Source organism: Sander lucioperca, chromosome 20, assembly GCF_008315115.2.
Source record: "Sander lucioperca isolate FBNREF2018 chromosome 20, SLUC_FBN_1.2, whole genome shotgun sequence".
NCBI classification, from domain to species: Eukaryota; Metazoa; Chordata; class Actinopteri; order Perciformes; family Percidae; genus Sander; species Sander lucioperca.
This window is the reverse complement of record NC_050192.1, coordinates 23,642,147-23,668,221: the sequence shown is the minus strand read 5'-3', so window position 1 is coordinate 23,668,221 and position 26,075 is coordinate 23,642,147. Positions and strand designations below refer to the sequence as shown.

General features: G+C 39.7%; 1 protein-coding gene across 1 annotated transcript; it reads right to left on the bottom strand.

Annotated features, from left to right (window-relative positions):
• Positions 1 to 1,106: 1,106 nt before the first annotated feature.
• Positions 1,107 to 23,309, bottom strand: LOC116054606 (mucin-19-like). Its single transcript, XM_035996145.1, has 44 exons — positions 23,202 to 23,309; positions 19,832 to 19,876; positions 18,209 to 18,434; positions 17,387 to 17,516; positions 17,140 to 17,203; positions 16,682 to 16,764; positions 16,153 to 16,345; positions 15,927 to 16,052; positions 15,683 to 15,803; positions 15,430 to 15,565; positions 15,255 to 15,332; positions 15,071 to 15,140; positions 14,799 to 14,936; positions 14,507 to 14,656; positions 13,806 to 13,900; positions 13,560 to 13,692; positions 13,101 to 13,344; positions 12,825 to 12,865; positions 12,584 to 12,666; positions 12,072 to 12,226; positions 11,811 to 11,949; positions 11,506 to 11,610; positions 11,005 to 11,199; positions 10,637 to 10,709; positions 10,384 to 10,553; positions 10,130 to 10,286; positions 9,559 to 9,669; positions 9,156 to 9,297; positions 8,976 to 9,010; positions 8,452 to 8,665; positions 6,410 to 6,609; positions 5,422 to 5,660; positions 5,027 to 5,213; positions 4,260 to 4,473; positions 3,697 to 3,863; positions 3,519 to 3,588; positions 3,275 to 3,384; positions 3,152 to 3,183; positions 2,910 to 3,063; positions 2,778 to 2,815; positions 2,557 to 2,664; positions 2,198 to 2,237; positions 1,993 to 2,101; positions 1,107 to 1,445 (listed from the first exon to the last, which is right to left on the bottom strand). Exons 1-44 carry the CDS (start codon positions 23,248 to 23,250, stop codon positions 1,277 to 1,279), a joined length of 5,538 nt encoding a protein of 1,845 aa, XP_035852038.1. The 5' UTR covers positions 23,251 to 23,309; the 3' UTR covers positions 1,107 to 1,276.
• Positions 23,310 to 26,075: the final 2,766 nt, after the last annotated feature.

The window sequence follows — 26,075 nt, the reverse complement described above, 5'->3', positions numbered from 1 at the left end:
TGGTCGCTGTTAGTCTGGTCAGGACCCCTTGGGGTCACTTTTTGATGCTCTAAAAGAGTCTTGTAAATTCTTCTAAACCAAAAGCTACATAATGTTCCAGCAGGAATGTGATCTGGAATTGGGAAGCAGTTATCAACAACATTGGCAACCAAGCGAGCGAGAGACACTGCAGTAACGTCTTTTGAATGGCGTTGAAGCCCTAGTGTTGACGCCTGCGCAATGACAGGTATCAGGTGTGATCTAGCATCTACTCAGCATCAGAGGAGTTTGAATAAATTCTAATGAGTGTCCTCTCATTTGAAAAAATATTTTATCTGTAATGGTGCATTGTCAAGGTGTATATTAGATGACCGTTAACTATGTTGTGGTTCTAATTCAAAAATATGTTGGAATTAATGGTTGACCTAATAAAGAAAAGTACATGTTGTTAGCCATGCTAGGTCTACCATTGAAGTTATGGGCTAAAATAGGGGAACTGCAACTATCTATGTTACCTGTCAACTAGTTTACCCAGAAGTTCCAACTCATCAGCAACATACATTTGTCTTTGAGAATTTTACCCTCAATTTGAGCAGTCCACTCAGGACATCGGATCGATCATTCAGGACGGACGTTAAAACCAGGTCCAAGTTGGGTTTAATACTACACTGAAAGAAGACGCATACTACAAACTTTGGTGATGAGAAATGTATTTGGTTTATTTGATAGAAAACAGATTCAGTAATTGCTTCAGTTGGAGGACTGATGGATTTTTCATTAAAATTGAATACATTTGATTTGGAAATCTAAAGGATACATTACAAAATGTTATTCTTGGCTCCGCTCTAAGCTGTCTGTCAGGTTAGCCTTACAAGGGAAATTGCATGTTGTAAGCCATGCTAGGTCTACCATTGAAGTTATGGGCTAAAATTGGGAAATTGTTAACTATTTTACCTTTCAACTAGGTTACCCAGAAGTTACAACTCATCATGAGTAAAATACTTTTTTCTTAATGTGAAATTTACCCTCAATTTGAGCTGCCCACCTGTGATCGTATGACTCAGGACGGATGTTTAAACCAGGTCCAAGTTGGGGTTAATACTACACCGAAAGAAGACACATACTTATATGCATATTTGGTTTATTTGATTGAAAACAGATTCAGTAATTGCTTTAAATACAGAAAAAAGCATGTTCAATTGGAGGGATTTTCGATTAGTAATCCATTAAATTTGAATACATTAGATTTCAATTTGGAAATCTGAAGGATATCTCCAGTCTGAGCTGTCAGTATTTTTCAGCGTGGTATGCTGCAGGCTCGGCACTCACAGCTGGTGATGTGCTTGTAGGTGTAGTCTTTGATCGTGAGGTCAAAGCACTGCAGAGTCACTGGTCTCCTCTCTGAGCTCAACTCCTGACAGCATCTGCACTTCTGCTCCACCTGCAGGTCACCGTGTAACACGACACTGTTGCAATGAGCCAAGGCACGGGGGGGGAGGGGAGATGTGTTATTGTAATTTCACCAAGGCAAGGCAATTTTATTTATATAGCACATTTCAGCAACAGGGCAATTCAAAGTGCTTTACATAAAACATTACAGAGCAATTAAAAACAAAGTAAAAAATGAAAACAGATAAAATACGAGAATAAAATTCACATTGCAGTATAAGAAATTAAAGAAAGGGAACATCAAAAAGAAAGGTCTTCAGCCTTGATTTAAAAGAACTGACAGTTGCGGTGGACCTGCAGTTTTCTGGGAGGTTGTTCCAGATGTATGGTTAAAATTAAGGAAAGTCTGAGCCAAGGCACAGGTGGAGTAGGGAGGGAAGATGGAGGAGGGAGAGAGAGTGAGACAGACAGAGGCAGGAATAGAGATGTGTTATTGTGTCCTTAACCAGAGTTCAAATTCAGGAAAGTCTCTAAAATCCACATGGGAGTCCTCAGTATGAACACTAAAAACCTTAAAATGCCATAACTATTGCTATTCATAAGTGACAGGTATATATTTCTTACCTGGGCTGAGACACACATTGGCCCTGACACACAGGTATCTGCATGACGGTGGTACAGTTGTCTACGGTAACATTGATATTGGTCACCTTCGGAGCACACCTCTGGTTACCTGAAGTAAGGGGAAATTAATACGGGAGGCAACGTGATGTGTGGGAGAAAAACATTTCATCAACTTTACTCTTTATCAAGTTAAGACTTGACTTACATGTAAAGCAGCAGTGTTGATCATCCCAAATTCTTTCCTCCTGGGGAATAGATCACAACAGCTAAATGTTAAATGTTTGTTGTTCTACTTATTCTTTACACACTTAACTATGGCTTGGTTCTAGTGTATCAGCTTTTTAAAAAAAAAAAAAAAAAAATCCCTTTTCACATGGTTAACTAGCCCCTTAACCTTTCATTATGTGCCCCATCTAGCAAAAAAAAAAAACACCCGATAAATGTGAATGAAAAACTTGCTTTAGCTGTTGGGAATTGCAGTAATACACAAGTTATGACTGTAGAATAAGGCTTGTAAGATGTTACAGTTATGAGTTTTAAGCAACAGCAGGGTGTGTGCAGTACCTCCTGACACTTTACTGTGGGACAGACTCTAGTCTCAGTCTGAATACCCTCACTGCTGCAATTATATGACAAGCAGGGATGGGCGGCATCCGTCCATCTGTCTCCAACCTACACACCCAATGACAGGTATCATGACAAGACACAACAGTACAATGATTCATTCCAATGTAAAGTGTGAAAATGTGTTTGCCTTTACGGTCATCAGATTAGACACAACATACCTTGTATGTTTGTCCATGATAACTGCACGTCTTCTCAACTGAAAAATTAATGGTGGTGGAATCACGTGAGGAAAGGAAAGTCTCTGAGATTAAACCAATTATTGTAAAGTATTATGACGTGCCAGTGCTTACCACAAATCTGATCACCACAGCAAGAGGTGTTTACCAGTACAGCATTGGGGCCACAGAGGGGAGCTGGCTCAGGAGGTTTTAGATCACACTTCTCTGTGCGAGTCTGGTTGTTGCATGTACATATATAACAGCCGGACTGCCATACCTCACCAGGCTGGAAGACAGGTATAGAATTTAATCTAGAATCCAATCTAGAGTCAGAGGTTTTACTATTTCGGCACTGATGAGACAAAGATACTCACCAGTTTGGGCTCACCGAGTGGTCCTTTACAATCTGATGGAAGAGCCACAAACTCTACATTAACACTAGTTATGACAACATATATCTAGGTGTGAGTGTCAGCCTTATAGGCCATGTTACTCACAGGCACAGTCAGGCACACAGATGTCAGGGTGATTTCCTGCCCTGAAGAGGCCACTGGGACAAAAACAGCCTGCCTCGTTTTTCTCGAGGGAGGCTCCTGGATATTGTCTCCTGTATAGCCAAAACAGAAGACAAATAGAAATGGTGGAATTCTTGACAGGAGAACATTTTGGATTTAATAAAGTGAGAAACAAATGTCCCAACGAGTGTAAAGGTGGTATTTAATAAAAGTAAACTTTGCAAACCCTCCATCGCAGAAGTCATCCAGCTTGTTATGACATTCTCTGTAAGCCAATCCTTCTGGACATGTCACATCTGAAACATGAACAAGAACAAGTTATCATTGACATTTTTAATCAAAACATCATTACAGGTCCATAAAACACAAATGTGTGCAAAAACATTAAAAGATACTGTACGTACTACAGCCTCCATCAGTCAGTCCTCTCCAGTCAATACAGAAACCAGCCTTCTTGCATTCATCAGCAGCTTGTTCTAGTGAAGAGCAAGGACCATTTCTGCATGAATCAAACTCACAGTTCTTCTTTTTAGATTTCAGATTCATGTACCTGCTGCAATTTGAAAAGACTCTGAGGAAACAGAATAGGATAGATTAAGTCAATAGTTAAAGAATATACCGATATACAACATACAACAACTCAAAACATACACAGAGAGACATACAGCCAAGGTTAAACACCATTGAAAATACAAGAAACAATATAGAACACTAGCATATGTTTTCTAGGGTGGTACTAGGTGGTTGCTATAGGTCACTACTAAGTGGTTGCTTGGAGGTTGTTAAGCTGTAGCTTGGGTGTATGGGGTGACTCTGGGTGGTTGCTACTATGTGTCTGCATTAGTCATATAAGTAGCTGTTAAGTAAAGGAGAAGATCTGTGCCTCTCCTTCATGATATACAGTGTAAGCAAACACACTAATTCTCAATTCTACCACCAATTCACTAAAGAGGTGTGTGTAGCTTACGGGTGGTCTAGCAGCTCGCATAGTCTGCTCGCAGAGCAGGAGGGTGAAGTGGGGGGTGTGACAGAGGGTACAAGACAAGATCTGTTCCTTGGTGCAGAAACACACGCTGGCTTCAGCGGGTCAGAGTACACCCAGTCATAGGCCGTCTTATCACAGCAGCTGTCTTCCTCGATCTGCCCTCCTTTACGGATACATGATCCACCACCACATACACCTGGAGAGAAGATGGAGAGCTGCAATATGATGTCTAACATACACATATACATTTGAATTTACATAAACACTCTATATACAGCTTGTAGCCAAATTTAGCACATTTTAATGTTTCTCTGGCCCACATGTAGACCATATAAACTGTATGCAGACATTCCAGCAAACAGCCCTCAAACAAGCAGCGAATATGCTATCTAAAAAAAAAAAGTAGGGGTAAAATGTGAGCAAGCAAATTGGGTCACAGACATCAAGTTTCTTTGGAATTCATGTTTCTTTCTGCCCTCTAGTGGTCAGAAAGTGTTTAACACAGCTTTAAGCCAAACATAATTCTGGCTTTTTTTAGCCTATAAGCTCATTAAGCAGCATGTCGGCTACTGTTGAACAAATGACAAACAAGATTAAGCTATTAAAATTCCCAATAATTTGTGAGATTTTAAGGGTTTTGCATTAACTGAAAATCCACTCTACACACAGGTAAACACCTACTGTTAAAATGGATATACAATATGCACTTCACCACACACATGGACCATCCCTTTTAATCCATTACCCACCACATTGTCCCTGGGTGTTGTTGAGGAAGTGCTCCATAGCCAGACTGACCACCAGGGTATAATACGGACTGAGGGAGACATAAGAGCGAACTTCTGGGATGTAGATTGACACTATGTACCCCGTGGTCTCAAACCTCAACCCATGCTCCTCATATGGCGGCTCAATGGTTACGTTGTTCAGAGTGGCCTAAGGGCAGATTAGATCAATAGCAAATCATCTTGCTCATTCTTTCAATAGAGTATAATATTCTTAAATAGTAGAGCTTAAGTAAAAAAACATTCTTTATCAAAGAAAATGATTATCAGCATCTTTGTAGCCAAATAGCAAATATATTGTTTAAGGAGGCATGGTGACATAAAATACTATAAATCAATACAGTTGTATTGTATCCTACCTGTACAAAGTTATTGGGAAGGATACTGAGTGTAGCTATGTTGTTCTGATATTTCAGGATGATGCCTTTAGCACAGGAGCCTCGGAGGCCCTGCACACAGTAGAAGTTGTCCACAGCAATGGTCAGATTATGAAGTGGGGACTGCTCCTCCACCAGGATGTAGGTGCAATCGTCCAGGAAATCAAAGGTTACACCTTGGAAAGAGATGTAGTGGGGATCTCCATATAGCTCACAGCGACCTAGGGAGGGTAAGAGGTGATTTTAGTAGGTATGGACAGAAAACGAGAAATCTATTTAAAAAAATAAAAAGAATTAGCCACATCAGGGATGGCCTTTGTTGGTTGGTAAATTCACCACTTTCGTCAGGACTCAAATATCTTAACAACTATTGGATGGATTGCCATTCAATTTAGTATATACTGTACATTCATGTTTCCCAAAGGATTCATTGTAATGACCTTGGTGATCCCTTACTTTATCTCTAGTACCATCATCTGATCAAATTTTACATTTGTCCATTACATCATTACCCTGTTTACCTTTACCTGCGAAACATTCCCATTAGCCTCAATTGTACGTTGTGGTTCATGCTGAGTGGCAAAAGTTAAACAAAGATGGTGACCTTAGTAAACATTACCTGCTAAACATTAGCCTGTTAACGTTGTCAATGTCAGCATGTTAGCATCAGCATGCTGATGTTAGCATTTAGTTCAAAGCACCAATATCCCAAAGTACAGCCCCACAGAGTGTGGCGTTATAAGGAGATACATACGTCAGTGCGGATTGGTTTAAGGGAATTGGGAGCAAGATTACTTGATGATCTTGTAGCACTTTGAACTCTAGAGTAAAATACCCTGCCTAACCACACACAATAAACACTCAGATATTCAGTAGATATGTAGAGGCAAATATTGAACATAAAAAAGGTAAAGGAGGGATAAATGAGGGCCGACAAGAGCAGTGGCAGAGACAACAAGGATACACTTACAGTCACACTTCCATGTTTCACAGCATCCATCTGAGACTCTTGTGACCTGGTCTCTGGGGCACTTTGGAATTGGAGTAGTTGGACAATCCACCGAAGTCAACTCTATCTTCCCATCTGTACAGTTTTTATGAAAGCAGTCCTCTGTCCACGTCTCACCGCAATTCCACTGTTTTCTCCTCTTCAAGTCTGTACACGTACACACTGGTGGAGGGGCGGGAGTGGGAGTGGTGGTAGCTGTAGTGGTGGGAGTGGTGGTAGGTGTAGTGGTGGTAAGTGTAGTGGTGGTAGTTGTAGTGGTGGGAGTGGTGGTAGGTGCAGTGGTGGGAGTGGTGGTAGGTGTAGTGGTGGTAGTGGTGGCAGGTGTAGTGGTGGTAGGTGTAGTGATGTTAGGTGTAGTGGTGGTAGGTGTAGTGATGGTAGGTGTAGTGGTGGTAGTGGTGGTAGTGGTGGTAGGTGTAGTGGTGGGAGTGGTGTTAAGTGTAGTGGTGGTAGGTGTAGTGGTGGTAGTGGTGGTAGTGGTGGTAGGTGTAGTGGTGGGAGTGGTGTTAAGTGTAGTGGTGGTAGGTGTAGTGATGGTAGGTGTAGTGGTGGTAGTGGTGGCAGGTGTAGTGGTGGGAGTGGTGGTAGGTGTAGTGGTGGTAGTGGTGGCAGGTGTAGTGGTAGTAGGTGTAGTGATGGTAGGTGTAGTGATGGTAGGTGTAGTGGTGGGAGTGGTGGTAGGTGTAGTGATGGGAGTGGTGGTAGGTGTAGTGATGGTAGGTGTAGTGGTGGGAGTGGTGGTAGGTGTAGTGATGGTAGGTGTAGTGGTGGTAGTGGTAGTGGTGGCAGGTGTAGTGGTGGGAGTGGTGGTAGGTGTAGTGGTGGTAGTGGTGGCAGGTGTAGTGGTAGTAGGTGTAGTGATGGTAGGTGTAGTGGTGGGAGTGGTGGTAGGTGTAGTGATGGGAGTGGTGGTAGGTGTAGTGATGGTAGGTGTAGTGGTGGGAGTGGTGGTAGGTGTAGTGATGGTAGGTGTAGTGGTGGTAGTGGTGGTAGGTGTAGTGGTGGTAGTGGTGGTAGGTGTAGTAGTGGAAGTGGTGGTAGGTGTAGTGGTGGGAGTGGTGGTAGGTGTAGTGGTGGCAGGTGTAGTGGTGGTAGGTGTAGTGGTGGTAGATGTAGTGATGGTAGGTGTAGTGGTGGGAGTGGTGGTAGGTGTAGTGGTGGCAGGTGTAGTGGTGGTAGGTGTAGTGGTGGTAGATGTAGTGATGGTAGGTGTAGTGGTGGGAGTGGTGGTAGGTGTAGTGATGGTAGGTGTAGTGGTGGGAGTGGTGGTAGGTGTAGTGATGGTAAGTGTAGTGGTGGTAGTGGTGGTAGGTGTAGTGATGGTAGGTGTAGTGGTGGTAGGTGTAGTGATGGTAGGTGTAGTGGTGGTAGTGGTGGTAGGTGTAGTGGTGGTAGTGGTGGTAGGTGTAGTGGTGGTAGTGGTGGTAGGTGTAGTAGTGGAAGTGGTGGTAGGTGTAGTGGTGGGAGTGGTGGTAGGTGTAGTGGTGGCAGGTGTAGTGGTGGTAGGTGTAGTGGTGGTAGATGTAGTGATGGTAGGTGTAGTGGTGGGAGTGGTGGTAGGTGTAGTGGTGGCAGGTGTAGTGGTGGTAGGTGTAGTGGTGGTAGGTGTAGTGATGGTAGGTGTAGTGGTGGGAGTGGTGGTAGGTGTAGTGATGGGAGTGGTGGTAGGTGTAGTGATGGTAAGTGTAGTGGTGGTAGGTGTAGTGATGGTAGGTGTAGTGGTGGGAGTGGTGGTAGGTGTAGTGATGGTAGGTGTAGTGGTGGGAGTGGTGGTAGCTGTAGTGGTGGTAGGTATAGTGGTGGTAGGTGTAGTGGTGGGAGTGGTGGTAGGTGTAGTGGTGGTAGTGGTGGCAGGTGTAGTGGTGGTAGGTGTAGTGATGGTAGGTGTAGTGGTGGTAGGTGTAGTGATGGTAGGTGTAGTGATGGTAGGTGTAGTGGTGGGAGTGGTGGTAGGTGTAGTGATGGTAGGTGTAGTGGTGGTAGTGGTGGTAGGTGTAGTGATGGTAGGTGTAGTGGTGGGAGTGGTGGTAGCTGTAGTGGTGGTAGGTATAGTGGTGGGAGTGGTGGAAGGTGTAGTGGTGGTAGTGGTGGCAGGTGTAGTGGTGGTAGGTGTAGTGATGGCAGGTGTAGTGGTGGGAGTGGTGGTAGGTGTAGTGATGGTAGGTGTAGTGGTGGGAGTGGTGGTAGGTGTAGTGATGGTAGGTGTAGTGGTGGTAGGTGTAGTGGTGGTAGGTGTAGTGATGGTAGGTGTAGTGGTGGGAGTGGTGGTAGGTGTAGTGGTGGTAGATGTAGTGATGGTAGGTGTAGTGGTGGTAGGTGTAGTGATGGTAGGTGTAGTGGTGGGAGTGGTGGTAGGTGTAGTGGTGGTAGGTGTAGTGGTGGCAGTGGTGGTAGGTGTAGTGGTGCTAGTTGTAGTGATGTTAGGTGGAGGTTCTGTGTAGACACAAAATACATTCAAAAAGCTAATTGCCAGAAAAACCCATTTAATATTTTTGTATATGTGTATAAATGTAGAGGTATAATTCATACTTACGACAGCTTATTGTTCCATTTTCACAGCGGCTAACAAGGATAACATAAGAGAGTCAGAAATATCCAATTGTCAATGTACCAGTACTTTTCTAAAATTATATTTTTTCATATTGGTTACAATGAAAATGTACATATTTATACATACTGTATATACATTATTAATGGCCTAACTTACCACTCTATAGACTGTATCATCACCACTGCCCCAGGCTTAATGACAGTGTCATTAAAATAACAGGTGCAGTTCCTCAATTCAGTGCATTCACCAGTATTTTCATCATAGTATGGCGCTGCCCTTGAACATCTGGGGTAGCAACCTTTCAAGAATAAACAAAATGTGTTCTTTATAGTTGCAAATGGATTACTAAACACTGACTAGGAAAAAACACACAATAGATATCTAAATTGTGAGGATTTCATTTAAATGCCAGGTTTGTGTGCACTACTGCCAAAATTAGGCACAAACTAAGTTACATTAGGACATTCTTCTCACTTTTCATTTTCATTAAATTCAACTGATGACTGAGAATTAAGTTATGTTCTTATATTTGTGAATACAACTGAAAAAGTCTGGTTACCTTCCAACTTGTGATTGATGTAGTTGTCTTTGCCGCAGGTTAGCATCTCACCACAGGCTTCATAGTGCCAGCTACACTGGCCTTGCTCGTTGTAGAAGTCACAGTAGACCGCTAAGGTTTAAATTATCCCAAGTTAAATTGTTATAGTTTATGTTTAGCAAACATCCAATAATAATTGACACACTTTTCATGATATGAATTGTTGGCTATATTGATTGATTACTTTATTTATGTGTCTTGCACAGTGTCAGTCCTCTGCATAATGACAAAGAAATATTTTAATATTAATAAAACATTATGTAAAAGTATATAAAGTATGTAAAACACTAGTGGAAAGAAATTTTGATATTTACTTTCAAATTGTCTGACTGTAATGTACTGTATGTGTCAAGTTATTGAAATCTTTAGCACAAAAGTAAACTTAACGGAGAGGTGTCTTTTTTAAGGATTTAAGTTTAACATTGTTATTAAATGTCACATTACTGTTACCTCCCTCCCATCTGAAAAAAATATGGCTTTTATAGTTAAGTTTAAACTAATGTTAGTAAGGGGGAAAAGGGTCTTAACTTACGGCACAAATCAGGTGTCCTCCATTTTACACACACATTCTGGTCGCTGCATGCCTCTGCGTAGGCTGCCACAGCTGTGCAGAAGCCCAGAAACTTCCCTTCAAACTCACAGGAGCAGGACTCCTGCACACAGGCTTGGTAGTAGGGATCTGGCTCCACCTGGGGATTGTAGAACACCCAGAACAGACGTTAAGGGCTCTCTGTAAAGGGTATTACTGTAAGTGTTGGTAGCATGATAAATATGTAAAATGCATACTTTTAAGTGGCAATCTTTGAATGTGTCTCCTGTAATGATCATACAGCGCCGCTGGGCCCAGGCTGAGCAGTAAGATTTGCGTTCACATGGAAATATCTCAGTGGTCACATCAGAGCAAGGGGGTGTGGCGGCTTTCCAGCTGTTGCCAAATGCCAGGGGACTGGACACCACTAAAAGAATAAATTCTTGTGTTATTTTGACCACCATGACAAAAGTAAAAGTCCGTCATAAAACAAAGAGAAGACCCATGTACCTGCTGAGCCACTTATCTGTAGGTCATTCATCTCGTTGGAGTCAAAATTCCCACAGAGGCCGCACACTCTGTTCTGCAGGAGAGAGGGTTGAAAAGTTCAGAAATTACACTTACACTTACACAAAAATTAAAGGAAGTGCTGACTGGATGGATCTATCAGCGATGGTCAATGCTGGAACATAATGTTTTCTGATACTGCCAAAGTCGGACATTTTCAAGCAAAAAGACATTAAGCAATTGTACAAAATGTGTATTTAAGATTTAAAAATTCACCTTATGTTGAGTAGTTTCTAATATTAATTCATACTGAGGATCAAAATATGTAATCACAAGTGATACATTAACCACTACATTTTAAAATCACTTACCTTCCAGTCTACATGCAGCTCTATGGTGATCCGGGTGTGTTTGTCCCAGATGAGAGTTATCCCTCTGCTTGGCACTGAGATTATGATGTAGAGTCCCACAGTGTGTGTGGAGTAAAGGGAATGGTCCTGCAGAGTCCAGCCTTCATGATGGCGTCTGGTCACCTTCATGTCACTCAGTGTCAGGGTGACCTTGCCCTTTTAGGACAGCACAGGTACAACTCATTATGAGGAAAAAAAATGTAATTGATAAGGGAGAAGTTACCAGACTTTACTGATTCTATTGATCTGCCATTAAATCCAGCATATATTTATTCTTTAATGATGACTGAATGATCCGAGTATGTAACAACTTATTTGACTCGTAAAGTGTGTGAAGATGAAAATGAATGAATAGAGGAATTGATATTACAGTATGATGATATTAAGACAGATGATAAACATGTGGACAATAGCTCAGGGTCTTAGTGAAGAAAATTGTGAATCCCAAAAACAGTCGTCCACCTGCAGGTCGATGACGATAGAGCGAGAGCAGGTAAGCGCCTCATCACAGCAGGGCACACCCTCCACTCTGACAGAGAAGGTGCCGTTTCTATTTCCACAGTCATTCTGCAGTAAAAAGATCACAGTTAGAAACATACCCTTGAAGATATGGTAAACTTTAGCCTATATATATTTTTTAAATGACCTGTAGTATTTAGTTGATATACTGTGTCCTTTACTGTGTTTGTGATGCATTGGAGGCCAAGGCTTCAGCAAAGAAACATGTGAGCAGTGGATTTTGTTTCCATTTTCATGTTTGGTCTCACCTCTACAAGTGTGTACTGACATTGTCCATCAAAGCGGTACCATTTGGAGTCAAAGGTCTGGTAGTGTCCGTTTCCGTAAACTTGACATTTCCCAGGGCACTGCTCGTGTTTGCAGTCCCACTTACCCTGATCACAGACACTGCAAGATAGAGTGATGTAAGCCGTTCAGTCAGCCTCTGCATCATGGCTTTATTAGCTTTTCAAGGAAAAAAAGACTTTTTGAATTAACAAATAGGAAAGCAGCAATAATGCAGGCGTTACCATGTTTTACAGTTGGTTTTGACATGCTGTCCTGCACTGAATACTTTGCCGCTGTACACACAGGTGCAGTTGTGCAGAGAAACACAGTTTCCACGGTGATCCTCGTACTGGTCATTTGGGCAGTAACAGCCACTCTCACAGGTCATTTTGGCACCCTGGAAATCCCACCAAAAGAAAATCTTTTAGCTCAAAGAAATGTTTTACCCTACATCACAATTAAGGAAAACTGTTTTGGACAAAGGGGATATGTTAGAGATGCAATTCACTGACAGGAAGTTTATGTAAAAATTAAAAGTAGTTGCTCTCAATTGTGAGAAAAAGCATCATATCACCATAAAAATATGTTCAGTCATAATATATTCTATAACAATACAAGAATAAGCAAGCAGTGTACATAAATATATATATATATATATATATATATATATATATATATATATATATATATATATATATATATATATATATATATATATATATATATATATATATATATATATCTGTTGACCTACCATTGGTTTGCTGTCACAGGTTTTCTGAGTTGTGTTAACAAGATTCTCGGAGCAATGAACACAAACCTTCCCATTTCTGCACCCTGATGCAAACAGTCATAAAATTAAAACATTATTATAGAGTTAAAGGATTTTTTATTACCATAATTTTGGGTGAATTTCCAACAATTGAGTAAAATGTAACGAAGGATCAGTATAATTTTAATATGTTTATTATAAAGGAATATGTATTTATATTTACCACAATCCTGAGAACATTTCAGTTCTCCATTCTCACAGACACTGCAATAGACACAGAATTTGGTTACATATATAACAGATATACAACAAGAATGTGTACATCACCAGGGTTGACTACACAATTGAGCATACTATAACAGCACTGGGAAGATTTGGTTAGGGCAGACAGTGAGTAATAGCCTCAGCCACTGGGAAAGTAAACTACAGATGTAAAATGTTAAGATAAATGGTATTCAAGCAGTTCTGTAATCTGTAAGTACTTAGATGGTCAGCTCACCACTGTCGACTGTCAATAACAACAGACCCTGGGGGCGTTGTACCGCGGAAGTGGTGACAAACGCACTCTGCCTTTGGGGAACAGGTGTCTCCTTGGTTCAGGTGAGTTCCCTCTGGACAGCCACAGCCCTCCACAGGAGCGTCTTCCAGCCCACAGCGAGGGTCAGGGCCAGACAGGGAACGGCATGTGTGGTTGCAGGCTTGCATGTTGTAGGAGAATACTTGGTTCTTCTCACATTTCAAAGCTGCAACACAACATTGTGATTACCGTTAAATATGCCACTGATTTGTATTACTACTAGTACTAATATGTGACATTTTCATTAACAAACTTCCACTCTTGGCAATTGTAACACGGTTGTTGATTCAACCTAGCTGTACCTAATCATGCTTTTATCATTATCGCAAAAGTGAACAAACAACAACAAGAGAATTGTATATTTATCAAAGCTGAACTCACTGCAGTTGGTGGCTGTCCTCCAGTCACCAATTACAACACCCAGATTGGCACAGGCTTTGGCATAGCTGCCCAGGGCAACACACAAGCACTGCAGCAGACTGCTGCCACAGTTACATGTTCTTTGGATGCAAGCCTGAAAATAAAAATCAATTTTTTTGTTAACGAGTCGCACATTGATATGTCAATGACAGTTAATTGCTAAAAATGACAAAACGTATTAAAGGTTAAGTTCAGTGCAAGTCTTACCGTGTGGTAGTGATCAATTGGGATATAACCATGGCATGGAGCAAATACTCCAGTTGGGTTGTTCAACACAGAGCACTTTTCATCAGCAAATATTTCTGCAAAAATACATATTGAGATCAGAGATCATGAAATATGTTTGTTTTACCTTGTAGTTAAATCTATAGTGCATAGTTTCTGTCGCCCCCATGAGGAATTCGAAGTAATGACAACAAAACTGTCGGTGCGTCCACATGATACACATCACCCCACCCCTCCTCCACGCAGTTGCTAGTAGCCACGGAGGACACGATGGATTAAAAAAAATATGATTGACTGTTCAGAAGAGGTAAGTATCTTTACTCAAGTTTCTGCGCTCAAAAGTCACCGGACGCCACAATCTTCTGAACACAGCCATACTGAGAAATACAGAGAGAGTTGTGTGGAGCTGATAGTCTTAATTAGCTTTGTAGCAACTCATTTGGCAATGGCTTGAACGTAACGGACGTTTATTAATATCAAAAGTTACGCACTAAAGCTTTAAAAGTATCTCAGACAAGCAAGCAGGTGCTAAATAATTAGCAAATTCCAGTGTTTTAATTCCAAAGTGTAATATATTCTTTCATGTCTGATTTGTTTTAGACAAATAAAACATTAAGTATGGATTTATTCACATATTTTTATTTATTATAAATTCATAAATTTATTTGATTACTAATTGGTACCATTGTCTGTGCTGATGCAGGTGCTGTGTATGTTCTCCGGACAAGCACCCACACTCCAGGACTGAGCAAAAGGTTGAGCGGAGTTCTCAATGATCCTGCTGCTGGTGGTGAAGTCGTCTGTGGTGTCACTGTTGTGGTTTCCACAAAGACCTGAATGATGGACTGACTATGATTACCCACGCCAGAGCATATAGACAGTTCTTTTTGGTAATTTCTTAGCCACGATGGAAGTGAATCCCAAAGAATGTCGATGTCAATATATTTTGGTTTGTTAGTAGACTGAGATCCTAACCTGAGATCACCTCTGTGTGGTTTCTGGGTGGGGTGATGTACAGCTGGATTTCAGGAGACACCTGGACTTGGATCTTCATACCAAAGGATGTGTGGACCTGGACATACATGGAGGACTGCCAGAAAACCAGAGCATGATCTGACAGGTGACAGAGTGGTAAGTGATTGGGTGAGTGGTTTAAAGCCATTATGGACGGATTACTAGGCTACAAGACATGTAACATATTTCAAATTAAGATCCAGTCAATAGATGCAATGGACGACAATTCTTACCAGACTGATGAAGTTCAGTGATCTCCTCCTCTCTGAATTTAACCTTGTCATGTGAAAACGTATACATTTCCTGCAAATCCAAAAAAGAAAGACATTAATATTCAGTGACTGTACATAACTGTTGCTTGACATTTATTTGACAGAACATATTGTTTTAAATTCAACTCTCAAAGACTGCTTGTACCTGAGAAAGCAGAAGAGTGACTGTTTCCAGAGAGGGTGCCTCATCAGAAAACTTGATTGTTATCGTCCAGTTGAGACCCTTAAAGAATTTTTTTTTTTTTTAAAACAGTGAGTATCATAAAAAATAGACAACATTGGTTAATGTTATATGGTGGGGTAGTGGGAATAATATTCACCTGGGAAGCCACATATGTACATTTACCGGGAAGGGCATATTGTTTGCCATCAAATGTTGTCACAAACTGCCCTTCAATGAGACATCTGGGGGGGCAGTTGTTTTCAGAGCATTGCCATTTTCCACTGTCACACACACTGTGGAAAGAAATGAGGATGACATGTAAATCAATAACTTCAAATAGGATCATTATATTGATCCCAGATGGAAATTTGCAATTCATGAATATTCGGTAAGTTTTTCCGCTGACTTACCATGACTGACACTTGGATGTGCGCATGTCTCCGGGTGAGTATCTCCTACCAGCAAAGACACAGGGGCAGCTGGACACACTCACACAGTGGAAACCATCTGCGTGATCATTAAGCACCTTGCCTACAACACAAATGAACATACCTTTTATTATTTGGCTCATGCAGGCAAAAAAAAAAAAAAAAAAAAAAAAAAGCAATGAAACAACATGTGAAGAGCTACATCATGAAGTCAGGTAGTGCTCACCCTTTGGGCAGACACAGGAGCTGGTGAGTTCTTGGTTGGAGAATCCAGGGTTTGGATTTGAGCAGCTGGGAACAAAGGCCGCACCCTGTTCCACATAAACCAGGTCTCCTGAACAACTTGGCTCCGCTGCATTAACCCACAGAAACATGCTCATCAAATGTCCAAACATGACATTTGAGCCAAACAATTTGAAGATCTTTAAAATCTAGTTTTAAAGAGCACCTACCACATTTGGTATCTCTTCTCCATGTCTTCCAGGCATAGCTGTTTCCACACTTTTGGACAACTTCATTGAAGAAAGCGCAGCCGATGTATTTGCTCATTTCATAGCCGTAAATGTTCTTTTGACAGAGTTGGCTATATTGAGGCGCCATGACTTGCAGACATTCCAAGGTGTTGGAAATGAACATATTGCATACCTAAAAATATCATCAGAGAAACCAACTGAACATCTGGAACTAGGACTTATATTGTATGGTGTTGGAGTGTTCAAACCTAACAATTTTATGTTTAAACACAGCTGAATAGATTGCCTCTCAAAAACGTAAATTTACAAAAAAAATAAGTTGCAGTATGACATTTATGACACAATATTTTGGTATTACAGTATGTTTTTGGGTTGTCCCTAGTGTATTTAATTCATACCCTGTGTTTTTTCTTTCCAATGAGATCAATGAGTGAACAAAATCCAAAGAAAGTACATACAGAGGAGCAGTACCAACATTCACACTCAGTTGTTGCAATAGTTAACTTACTTGATTCTCAGCGGGCACAATATCTCGGGTTTGACATGTGTCATCAGGAAGTACGCTCTCCTTAACCAACTGGTCCTTGTTGCCTGATATCATGAGAATATTACATTCTTAGAGCAAACTGTAGCAAACAAATGTCAAAAGTTTGCATAAACATAATGTGTGCATTTGTATAATCAGCTACAGTAGAAAAACTCACATTAGCATTCATTTTACACTCATGGTTTCACTTTACTTTTGAAATTTTCTCTCTTTTTTTTTTTTATTTAACATCACAAACAACTAAACAAAAGCTTACCAATTCCATAGAAAACTCATTTATTAGCTATTATAACCACTATTTGTACTACTGCTGCTACCACCAACACTATATTTGCTGCTACTACTAAAAGTATTTCTGCTAATGTTACTATTGCTATAATACAATCTTGCTATCAATTCTGGTAATTTAACCGTCATACCTGGGACGTTGTGTTTTCCACACAGTCCAGTCATGTCGGTGCTCAGCTTCTGCTCTAGCTCCACCTTAACAACAAGTAAAAAAAAAAAAGGCTTCAGGTAGTGCTTGGCAGTACCAAACCAGTACCAATTACTAATTATTATATATATATATATATTATATGGATATGGGATATGGATGATGTGTTCATGCATCTGTGTGCCTGTGTTTATGCTCTTGTGTGTGTCTACTGTAAGTTGTCAACTCACCCGCAAAGAGTCTATTCCTCCTGGTACATCGTGCCAGGTGACAGACAGAGGGAGCAGCGAGCTCTTCAGTTTAGTGTAGATGCCGTAGTGAAAGATATGCTGGTAGGTGTGGTCATATGGAAGGGAAACACTGTCAACAAATAAACATACAGAGATACTGTATCAGTAGGGCCTACAGATAGATGCAGACAACAGGGGTTATCACAGTGGATTGTCTAACAATGTTAAGACCACAGTCGGCCTTTTTTTACTTCTCAGTTCCTTTTTGATTTAAAAAAAAACGAACAGGATAAAACTAGTTACATATTAAGTATTACAATGTCCACTTAGTCACCATTGCAGAATTGTCACAACACTCTTTATGTTTTCATTTAACTTAACTTTGAGATGCAAACTATTAATAATACAGTGGCCCAGAGTCAAAGCCAATAATCAACTAACAATAATAATATTTAGAATGCATAAAAACCACATGGCTGTTTGGCTAAGTATGAATGTCATTTAAGTGAATGAGTATGCCTTTTGGCAAAACACTTACCTGCAGCATTCTCATACTTTTACTTCTCTAAGTGTGGCTGATTTAGTCTTTACCCAGCTCCTTTCCAATCATGGATATGTAATGTGATATAGCAAATAATGTGTAGTTTGATTATAAAATTTGTCTTTGTCCTTGAGCGGAATAAAAACAAGTGTGCAGTGAAGTGAATAATGTCATTTCTTTTTTTTTAGATTATACATTTTGAGTTTATCAAACTAGATCAAACTGATTCATCATTTGGTTTTCTGTGTGGCTGCAGTGTTCTTGTAATGAAGCTGCATCACCTTTTCTTCTCCACCAGGATGCTCCCATTCTGCACAACAGTCCTGACTTTGTTGATTATGATCTCAACTCGGACCAGCAGCCCGTTGTCACCACGCCGTGTGGTGATATCACATTCCACCCGGTTGTGGGTGAAACGGGTTAGGGTGAATGGGCAGTTGGAGCGAACATAGAAACTTGAACCGCTGAAAGGCTGGACAACCCCGCTGCCAAATGTCCTGCAAGTGTCTAATCACAACGTACTGATTAATACTAGACAATGGCTCAAGACATGACTGAATTCAGTAACGAAGCAATACATCAATTTATTTGATTATGCTATTTAAAACAAGTGCCCTTCCAGTAAAGAAAACGTGATAAAGTGCCCTCTAGAGCACAGGTTAATTTTATTTTTAACAGGACCTTTATACCTATACCTTTATATGTCATGCTTTCCACGTTGAGGCTTTGCTTACAATCTCTTCCAACAAACATTTATAGTACCTTGATATATAAGATAGTATACAGTATACTATACTATAGTAGCCTAGAAATCTAGACACACCCTAGTGGCAGCAAATGTAATTTACAGCAAGGGTCAGTCTAGCAACTCTCCATTGGCTTGTGAGCTGGAAACACCAAATTCTGGTCAAGCCAATCACATCGTGTATCGAGTCGGTGGCCGGGCTTAACATAAGGACGGCAGAGTTGCGTCGGTTCCGTGTGAATTCCCTGCTATTTGAAAACAAAGAAAATGGCTGCTGCTGCTGCTGCTGGCGAACAGCGAATGAGATTTTTGATAAATCATCCATAATGTGGATACAATGACTAAGTGGTTCAAGGCAAATAATGGAACAGCTAGAACAGTCTGGTAAGTTCATAAAATGACATCACTTTACTGTGATGCAGCCTTTAAAACCAGTAACAACACTTATGTCATATTAGGATATTATGATATCCAAAATCTAAGACAATATCTACTCTCATACTCTTATATCACAATATTGATATAATATGGATATATTGCCCAGCCCTACTATACTATCCAAGGATGGTGTCAGACTAACATAAAACATTAATACATTCACATACACAAGCCACATACATGCCCTTCCAGTGTAGAAAACGTGATAAAGTGCCCTCTAGGGTGCCTGTGTCCCACCAATTCAGAACTCAATAATGAAATCTAATAGCTTTGAATTACTTTTGTATTATTCCTCCAATCATGAAAAACAAAGCAAATTCACTTTTTGTACATTAAAGTGCATTATAAGATTTTTAAGAGTACCACTTTAAAATGAATATGCCACATGATCAACTATTATTTCAGGTCTATACATCACAAACCACGTTACAGTACAACATGCAGTGTAATTAGCTTGTGCCTAATCTAATACATATATATATCTATATATATATAGATATATATATATATCTATATATATACATATATACACATTAAGAAATAGAATAAAACACTATTGGATAAAATAAACCAAATAAAATAAAAAATATTTTATACAGAATGACTTTCAGAAATATACAGCCCATACATATAACATAATAATGAAGTTAAAAATGTATCCGTGTAATTAACTGATATGATAACTGAAGATTGATTGATTGATTGATTGATGTATACTCACATTTCTGAGTTTCTGTTGTTGTGATAGATTCCCCTGGGCTTAAAACTAGAAGAGAAATACTGTGTCAAAGTGGAATTAAACGTGATTCATAATATAAAATTATGAATAATTAATAATACCAGAAATACCTTGGATATAACAGGAATGTTATTGTTATACCAGACACAGTATTTGACAGAGGTGTGGACTCGAGTCATGTGACTTGGACTCGAGTCAGACTCGAGTCATGAATTTGATGACTTCAGACTCGACTCGACAAAATGTACAAAGACTTGCAACTCGACTTGGACTTTAACATCAATGACTCGTGACTTCACTTGGACTTGCACCTTTTGACTCGAGAAGACTTGCTACTTCCCATGAAAACTGGGGAAGAAAATGTTCACACGGCCGCGCCGCTCTCAGTATATCTGCATCTGTGGAAAAAAAATGTGCACCACCTGTATGCATGCAGAGAGCACGCACGCTGCCTGCACGACATCCAATCACTGTAGTCCCACGTTGTTTTGATTCGACAGCATCTAAGCAGGCACATTGCAAGACAACCAATGAAGCACAAGCAACAACGCGCCAGTTGGCAAAATGATACCGAAGATAGTTTCGTTTGGCTATAAAAATTACGAGGTAGTCGACAAAAAAAGAGTTGCAGTTTGCAAAACATGCGGGTTATAAGATTACAGACGGAACTGCCACAACGTCCAACTTTGTTCGACACCTGAAGTTGCACAAAGAAAGGTAAGTTTTGAACGAATGCTAAGCACCTTATCGGATGTATGTACCGTAACATACTAGCTGCTGCATATTTACTGTATCAACGAGACAGTAAACACACGTCTCCCTTGCTGGTTCATGCTTACAAAAATAGGGATTTTTGAACCCTGATTATATGAGGTACATGAGTGTAGCACACTCAGATGGAAAACCTCGCCAACATCATGTCAACGTCCGTTTTAAAGTAACGTTACCATAACACAGTCACAGTAGATCCACCATTAGCCTTCCCCAGTGCTTAATTTGTAAAGTGGGAGGTCCCGGAGCGCAGGGGGGGGGGGTGGATCCGGCGACTCAAAACGGGGGTTGGAGGTAACGGAACCAAAACAAAAATTACACCTGCCTACGTATGCTTCTCTGACTCTGACTAAAAAAGCCTAAACAACGCTGTGTGTAGCTACATCAGGGCAATGCTTATTTTTATTTCAGAACGTGCACTGCATCGGTGCGAAATGTAAAAAAATAAAAAAAAAAATACACGAACGATCGTTTTCAAAAGCAGCAACTATCCATCGGACAATTAAAACATAAAACCCACCGTGGTCTCCACATTCTTGATCGGCAAAAACGATTTTTGCTTGTTTGGGATCCGACTGGCCAGCGTATTTGAAAAAGTTAAGCAAACTTTGTTGTCTTTTTGACATTTTTATCCTCAACCAGCACAAGCGCTTGTGTCACTTCAAGTGCAGCGCCGAGCTGTTGAAGTGCCGATCCCCTCCCTCCGTCCCTCTCCCCCCTCTGTCTCCCCTCCCTCCGTCCCTCTCCTCCCTCTGTCTTACCCTGAAAATTCACCTCAAAACGCATTGAAAATGCAAACACAAGATTTTTGTGGAACTTCAATGGGGAATCAAGACTAACAAGACAGATAACAACATTGAACACTACACAAACAGTAATTTATTTTTTTCATTTAGGCGACTAATTTTTCATAGTGACACAGGAGGTGCCGGATCCAATAAAAAAGGTTCCGGATCCAACGTCGGAGGTGCCGGAACATGTTCCGGCGTGTTCCGGCTCAAATTAAGCCCTGGCCTTCCCTTTTCATATCAGGTTGTATTCGCTATAACTACCGCCTCGCTATACATTATCCCGCTTATTACATGGCTACCTACCAAATAAATACTTTGACACAAAATATTGATTTAAAAAGGAGTTTATTGATTTAAAAACGATTGTATTGCTTCCGCTAAACCGAACTGCGTCCATAGCAACGCTCTGTTTTTCATGGCAACGGTCTGTTATCAAGAAATAACAGACCGCATTCTACATTGGAATTCAACCAAGCCATGTAATAAAATAAAATAATAACGATTACAGTAGTAATGTTCAGAGATGCAATAGATTATTATAGTGCAGTTCTTAACTAATGGGAATATTGTTTAGCTTATTTTTGGTTTAATTTGGTTTACTTTAGTTATTTAATTTATTCAATTATTTTGTTTTGCTATACTTTTCATGCCAACTTGCCATGGCCCCCCTAGCACCCCCTCGTGGCACCCAGGGGTCCCCGTCCCCACCACTGCTATAAAGCATATGACTTCAGTTTCTTGAGAGAAAGGGCTTTCTTATGACTTTTGAAGCAGTGAAAATATTCTTAATATTGCATACACTGAAACTGAAATGACTTGAAATGACTCGAAACGAAAATGGTAGGACTTTGGACTCGACTTGAGACTTGTTGGCTTTGACTTGTGACTCGACTCGGGACTTGCCTCATCTTTGACTCGACTTGACTCGGGACTCGAGGGCAAAGACTTGAGACTTACTTGTGACTTGCATAACAATGACTTTGTCCCACCTCTGGTATTTGATAAAAACATATACAGATACGTAAAGCACAGATAATACACATCAGTGGTGAAAAAATTCAGATTCTTTAAAAAAGTAAAAGTAGCAATAGCACAATATTAAATGCTCCATTACAAGTTAAACTCCTGTATTGAAAATGTCACTTATTAGCTGACTCTACTTTAGTATCAAAAGTAAAAGTACTCATCATTGAGAAAAAATTACTCCTGTCAGTGTAAAAATAATTAACTAATTGGACTATTGAGTGCTACTAAGTGGTTTAATCTACAACAGTGCATCATATTTTATACAATCATCATAAATTTTGTGTAAACTCTTAATATGTAAAGCAACTATTAACTGAAGCTGTCATATACTGTAAATGTAGTGGAGTAAAAAGAACAATTTTTGTTTTTGAAGTGTACGGCAGCAGCATGAAATTGAAATACGTACAAGTACCCAAAATGTGTATGTAAGTACAGGTTTGGAGTAAAATGTACTTTTTTATTTCACCACTTCATGTTACACTGATGCACATTATTTTTTCCAACTCCAGACTAGTTAAAAAAAAATAAAAATAAAAATAATGGAAACAACCATGAAAAACAACATATAATTTAATACAATATGGCAAATTTTAAAATACTGCATCTTAATCATTTTGCTGTTAATGCTGTTAAAATTCAGTAGTTGTTTTTTTTTTGGACATATTGTAGCATTTTGATTTTGAAATGGTCTTGTTTCCTGCCGCTTTTTCTGATTAGAAAAATTAAATAGTATTCCAATGATTAAATAAACATTTGCATGGTACCTGAGGCCAGTGAAAAGCAGAATGCCAGCATCCATCGCTGCGAGGTCATGCTGCCTGATGCTCTCTCTGTGAAACCAGGAGGAACTGCACAAACAGTCCACCAAATGGTTTATATAAGCAGTGTCTATACGCACACATCCTTAACCACCCACCCTGTACCAGGATCTAGAGATAGAAAAAAATAACTCAGATTAAACATTACTTGGTAATTCAGCAGAAATGTTTGCCTAGGAAAACCGTGACGAACTTCCGGCAAATTTGGATCTGGTGTCAATCAGGCTACAGAAATGTGGAAAATATCACAAAATGCTGAAAAATGAATGAATTCCAAGCATACCCTACTCATCATATTGCATTTACAGTTTTAAGTTGTCTATTTCATGCAAAAATCCCTCTGATATTTACTGCCATGGGAAATTGTGAGTGTGTGAAAGAGAGAGGTGAGGATGGATGCACAAACACATTGCAGAAGACTCAACATGAACTGCTAAAGAGAGTTTGAAACTTAAGCCTGTTCTTTTACTGTAACCCTTTAAACCTTGTTTCCTGCCAAAAATGTTAAAATCCATGTCATTACCTCACACATAATAATAGGTAAAATAAGAATTCCTGTATTATAAACAAAGAGGTGCTGCCTTTAGCAAACACTGATGAACCAGACATTGTCCAGATGGACAAAATGATAAATGTGCATGAGCCAGGATGTAGTTAGTTGTTTTTCAGTTTGAAAGCTGAGGGAGAGTACCCCATGACATTTGAAGACCTGCAGCTACTCAGATTTCTTTTTATGCAAAGTTTATACTTAGAACTGCAAACTGAGTTAAAAAGCTTCTTAACCTATATCAGTGAGGCTGTAAACGGATTAAGTGGCTTATCAACACATCAGCAGGCTTTATTAAAGCTGAGCTGTATCACCCTAACCCTTCACCTGTCAATTGAGATATTTTGAGCCAATTAAATTGTGTGTAGATATTATTTGTACTAAGGAGTTCTTTCACTGCATGTAACTAAACTGTAACTAAAATAAGATAAGATAAACCTTTATTGATCACAAGAGAGGACATTTTATTTAAATAATAAAGGGTATATAAAAAGAACATGGTGACTGATGACATGATTAAATTATGGCACTTAGTGTTTGTCTGTATTAAATATATATGTAATATCACTGTAATATAGAATATGACACACAAATCAGAAGAAGAACATATTAACATAATATAGTTTAATATGATAAATTATGACAGTATGTGATATAATATATATATTGTGAACAGTGAACTATAACTGCAGTAACTTGGGATTGGTTGAAGGTCAAACTAAATTCAAATGTAAGTAGTGTATTAAGTAGCTAAATACAGTAAACCACTTCTAGAAAATACTTCTACCGTAGGCTATATCACAAACTGTCCAATATTGGCAAGGGAAAATAAATCATAGTGTTTTGCTGACATTTCACTGGCATTAGGTAGCCTATAATAACTTGTCATAATAATAACTCACCATGCCATAAAAAGCTCTGTCAAAACGGTTATGTCGTCCCTTATTTTCCACAGAAAACAAAGACTTATCAGTAAGCACACAGCAAGGGACACCTTTTTTATGCATCAATTTGTGCTTTTAATGCACCAATTTCAAAGTCCTCTGCTACTCTCAACATAAAGGAAATAAAGAGTCAATAACAGTAAAGCACACTACATTAAAGAATTAAAACACCACATCATAGACATGGGAAATATGTTTGGTCTGTCAAATAAATTATTGGGTATATTTGGATGAAGCAAGAACCCATTAATAAACTCAGAAATAGCATTATCAGTGGAGGAATATAATTAAGTACATTTACTCAAGTTCTGGGATTAAAGTGAAAAAAAATCTTTTGACTGAACTTTTTTTTCAGGCCAAGTCATAAGCTGTTCACATCTACCTATACAGATAGCATCCCTTTTGTGATCGCGCCCTATTGGTTTTTAATGTTCCTGATGAACAAAACAATATTTCAGTACCATCCCACGACTAACCATTGCTGTTCTTTTCTACTGCATCAATCATATTGTAGAAAGGATTTACCTTACACTCTAATTACTTCAGGCCAAAAGTGTTCAAAGGGAGATTTATTTTTTAATTGTTCATATGCAATTCAACACCAAGTCAAATCTATAAAATCAAGTTTGCAAAGACTGTTTTTATTCAAGGGCTACTAACATATATAACTTTTCAGTGAAAGCTTTTTTATATTTAAATTCAAACAAAAAAATGTTTTTACAATAATAAATAAACACTGTTTTATCTATCTCAGACACACCGGTGCCTTCCGTTAGCAACAGTGCATCCATGACGCCTAGTGGCCTTGCCAAATAGCAGTTACCATCCCAGATTGCAAACAGTTAGTTAAATCAACATTCCAACGAACTCTGATGTTGATTCTAAATCATTTTGCACTGCTGGCTGCTTTATCTACAGCCAGGATGTTAAAAAGTGATGGGACATTTGAAAGCTTGTATGCCTATAGCCTAGCCTAAAACACTGACCACATCACACTATTTAAGGTAAAAACAAATTAATTTTATTAGCCTCTTATTTTATTAGTTGTCCTCTTTAGCCTATTTACAGTTTGTCGTCCAGTCTGTCCTGCCGGTCTGGCGTATAGCGCAGCCACTTTTGCACAGCCTGGGCAAAAGTAAATTGGGTGACGGCGGCTGTCTCCATCTGCTGTGTAAGAGCATCTAAAACAGAAAATACAAGCACAATGCAAATTAAAGCTGCAAGCAGCGATGGGCGGGCCCTCGCGCATCTGCGCGTATCGGGTTACTGGCGGACGCCGCTCCTTGCGACCGTGCATTTGCGCGGCACTCAGACACTGTAAATCGTCGC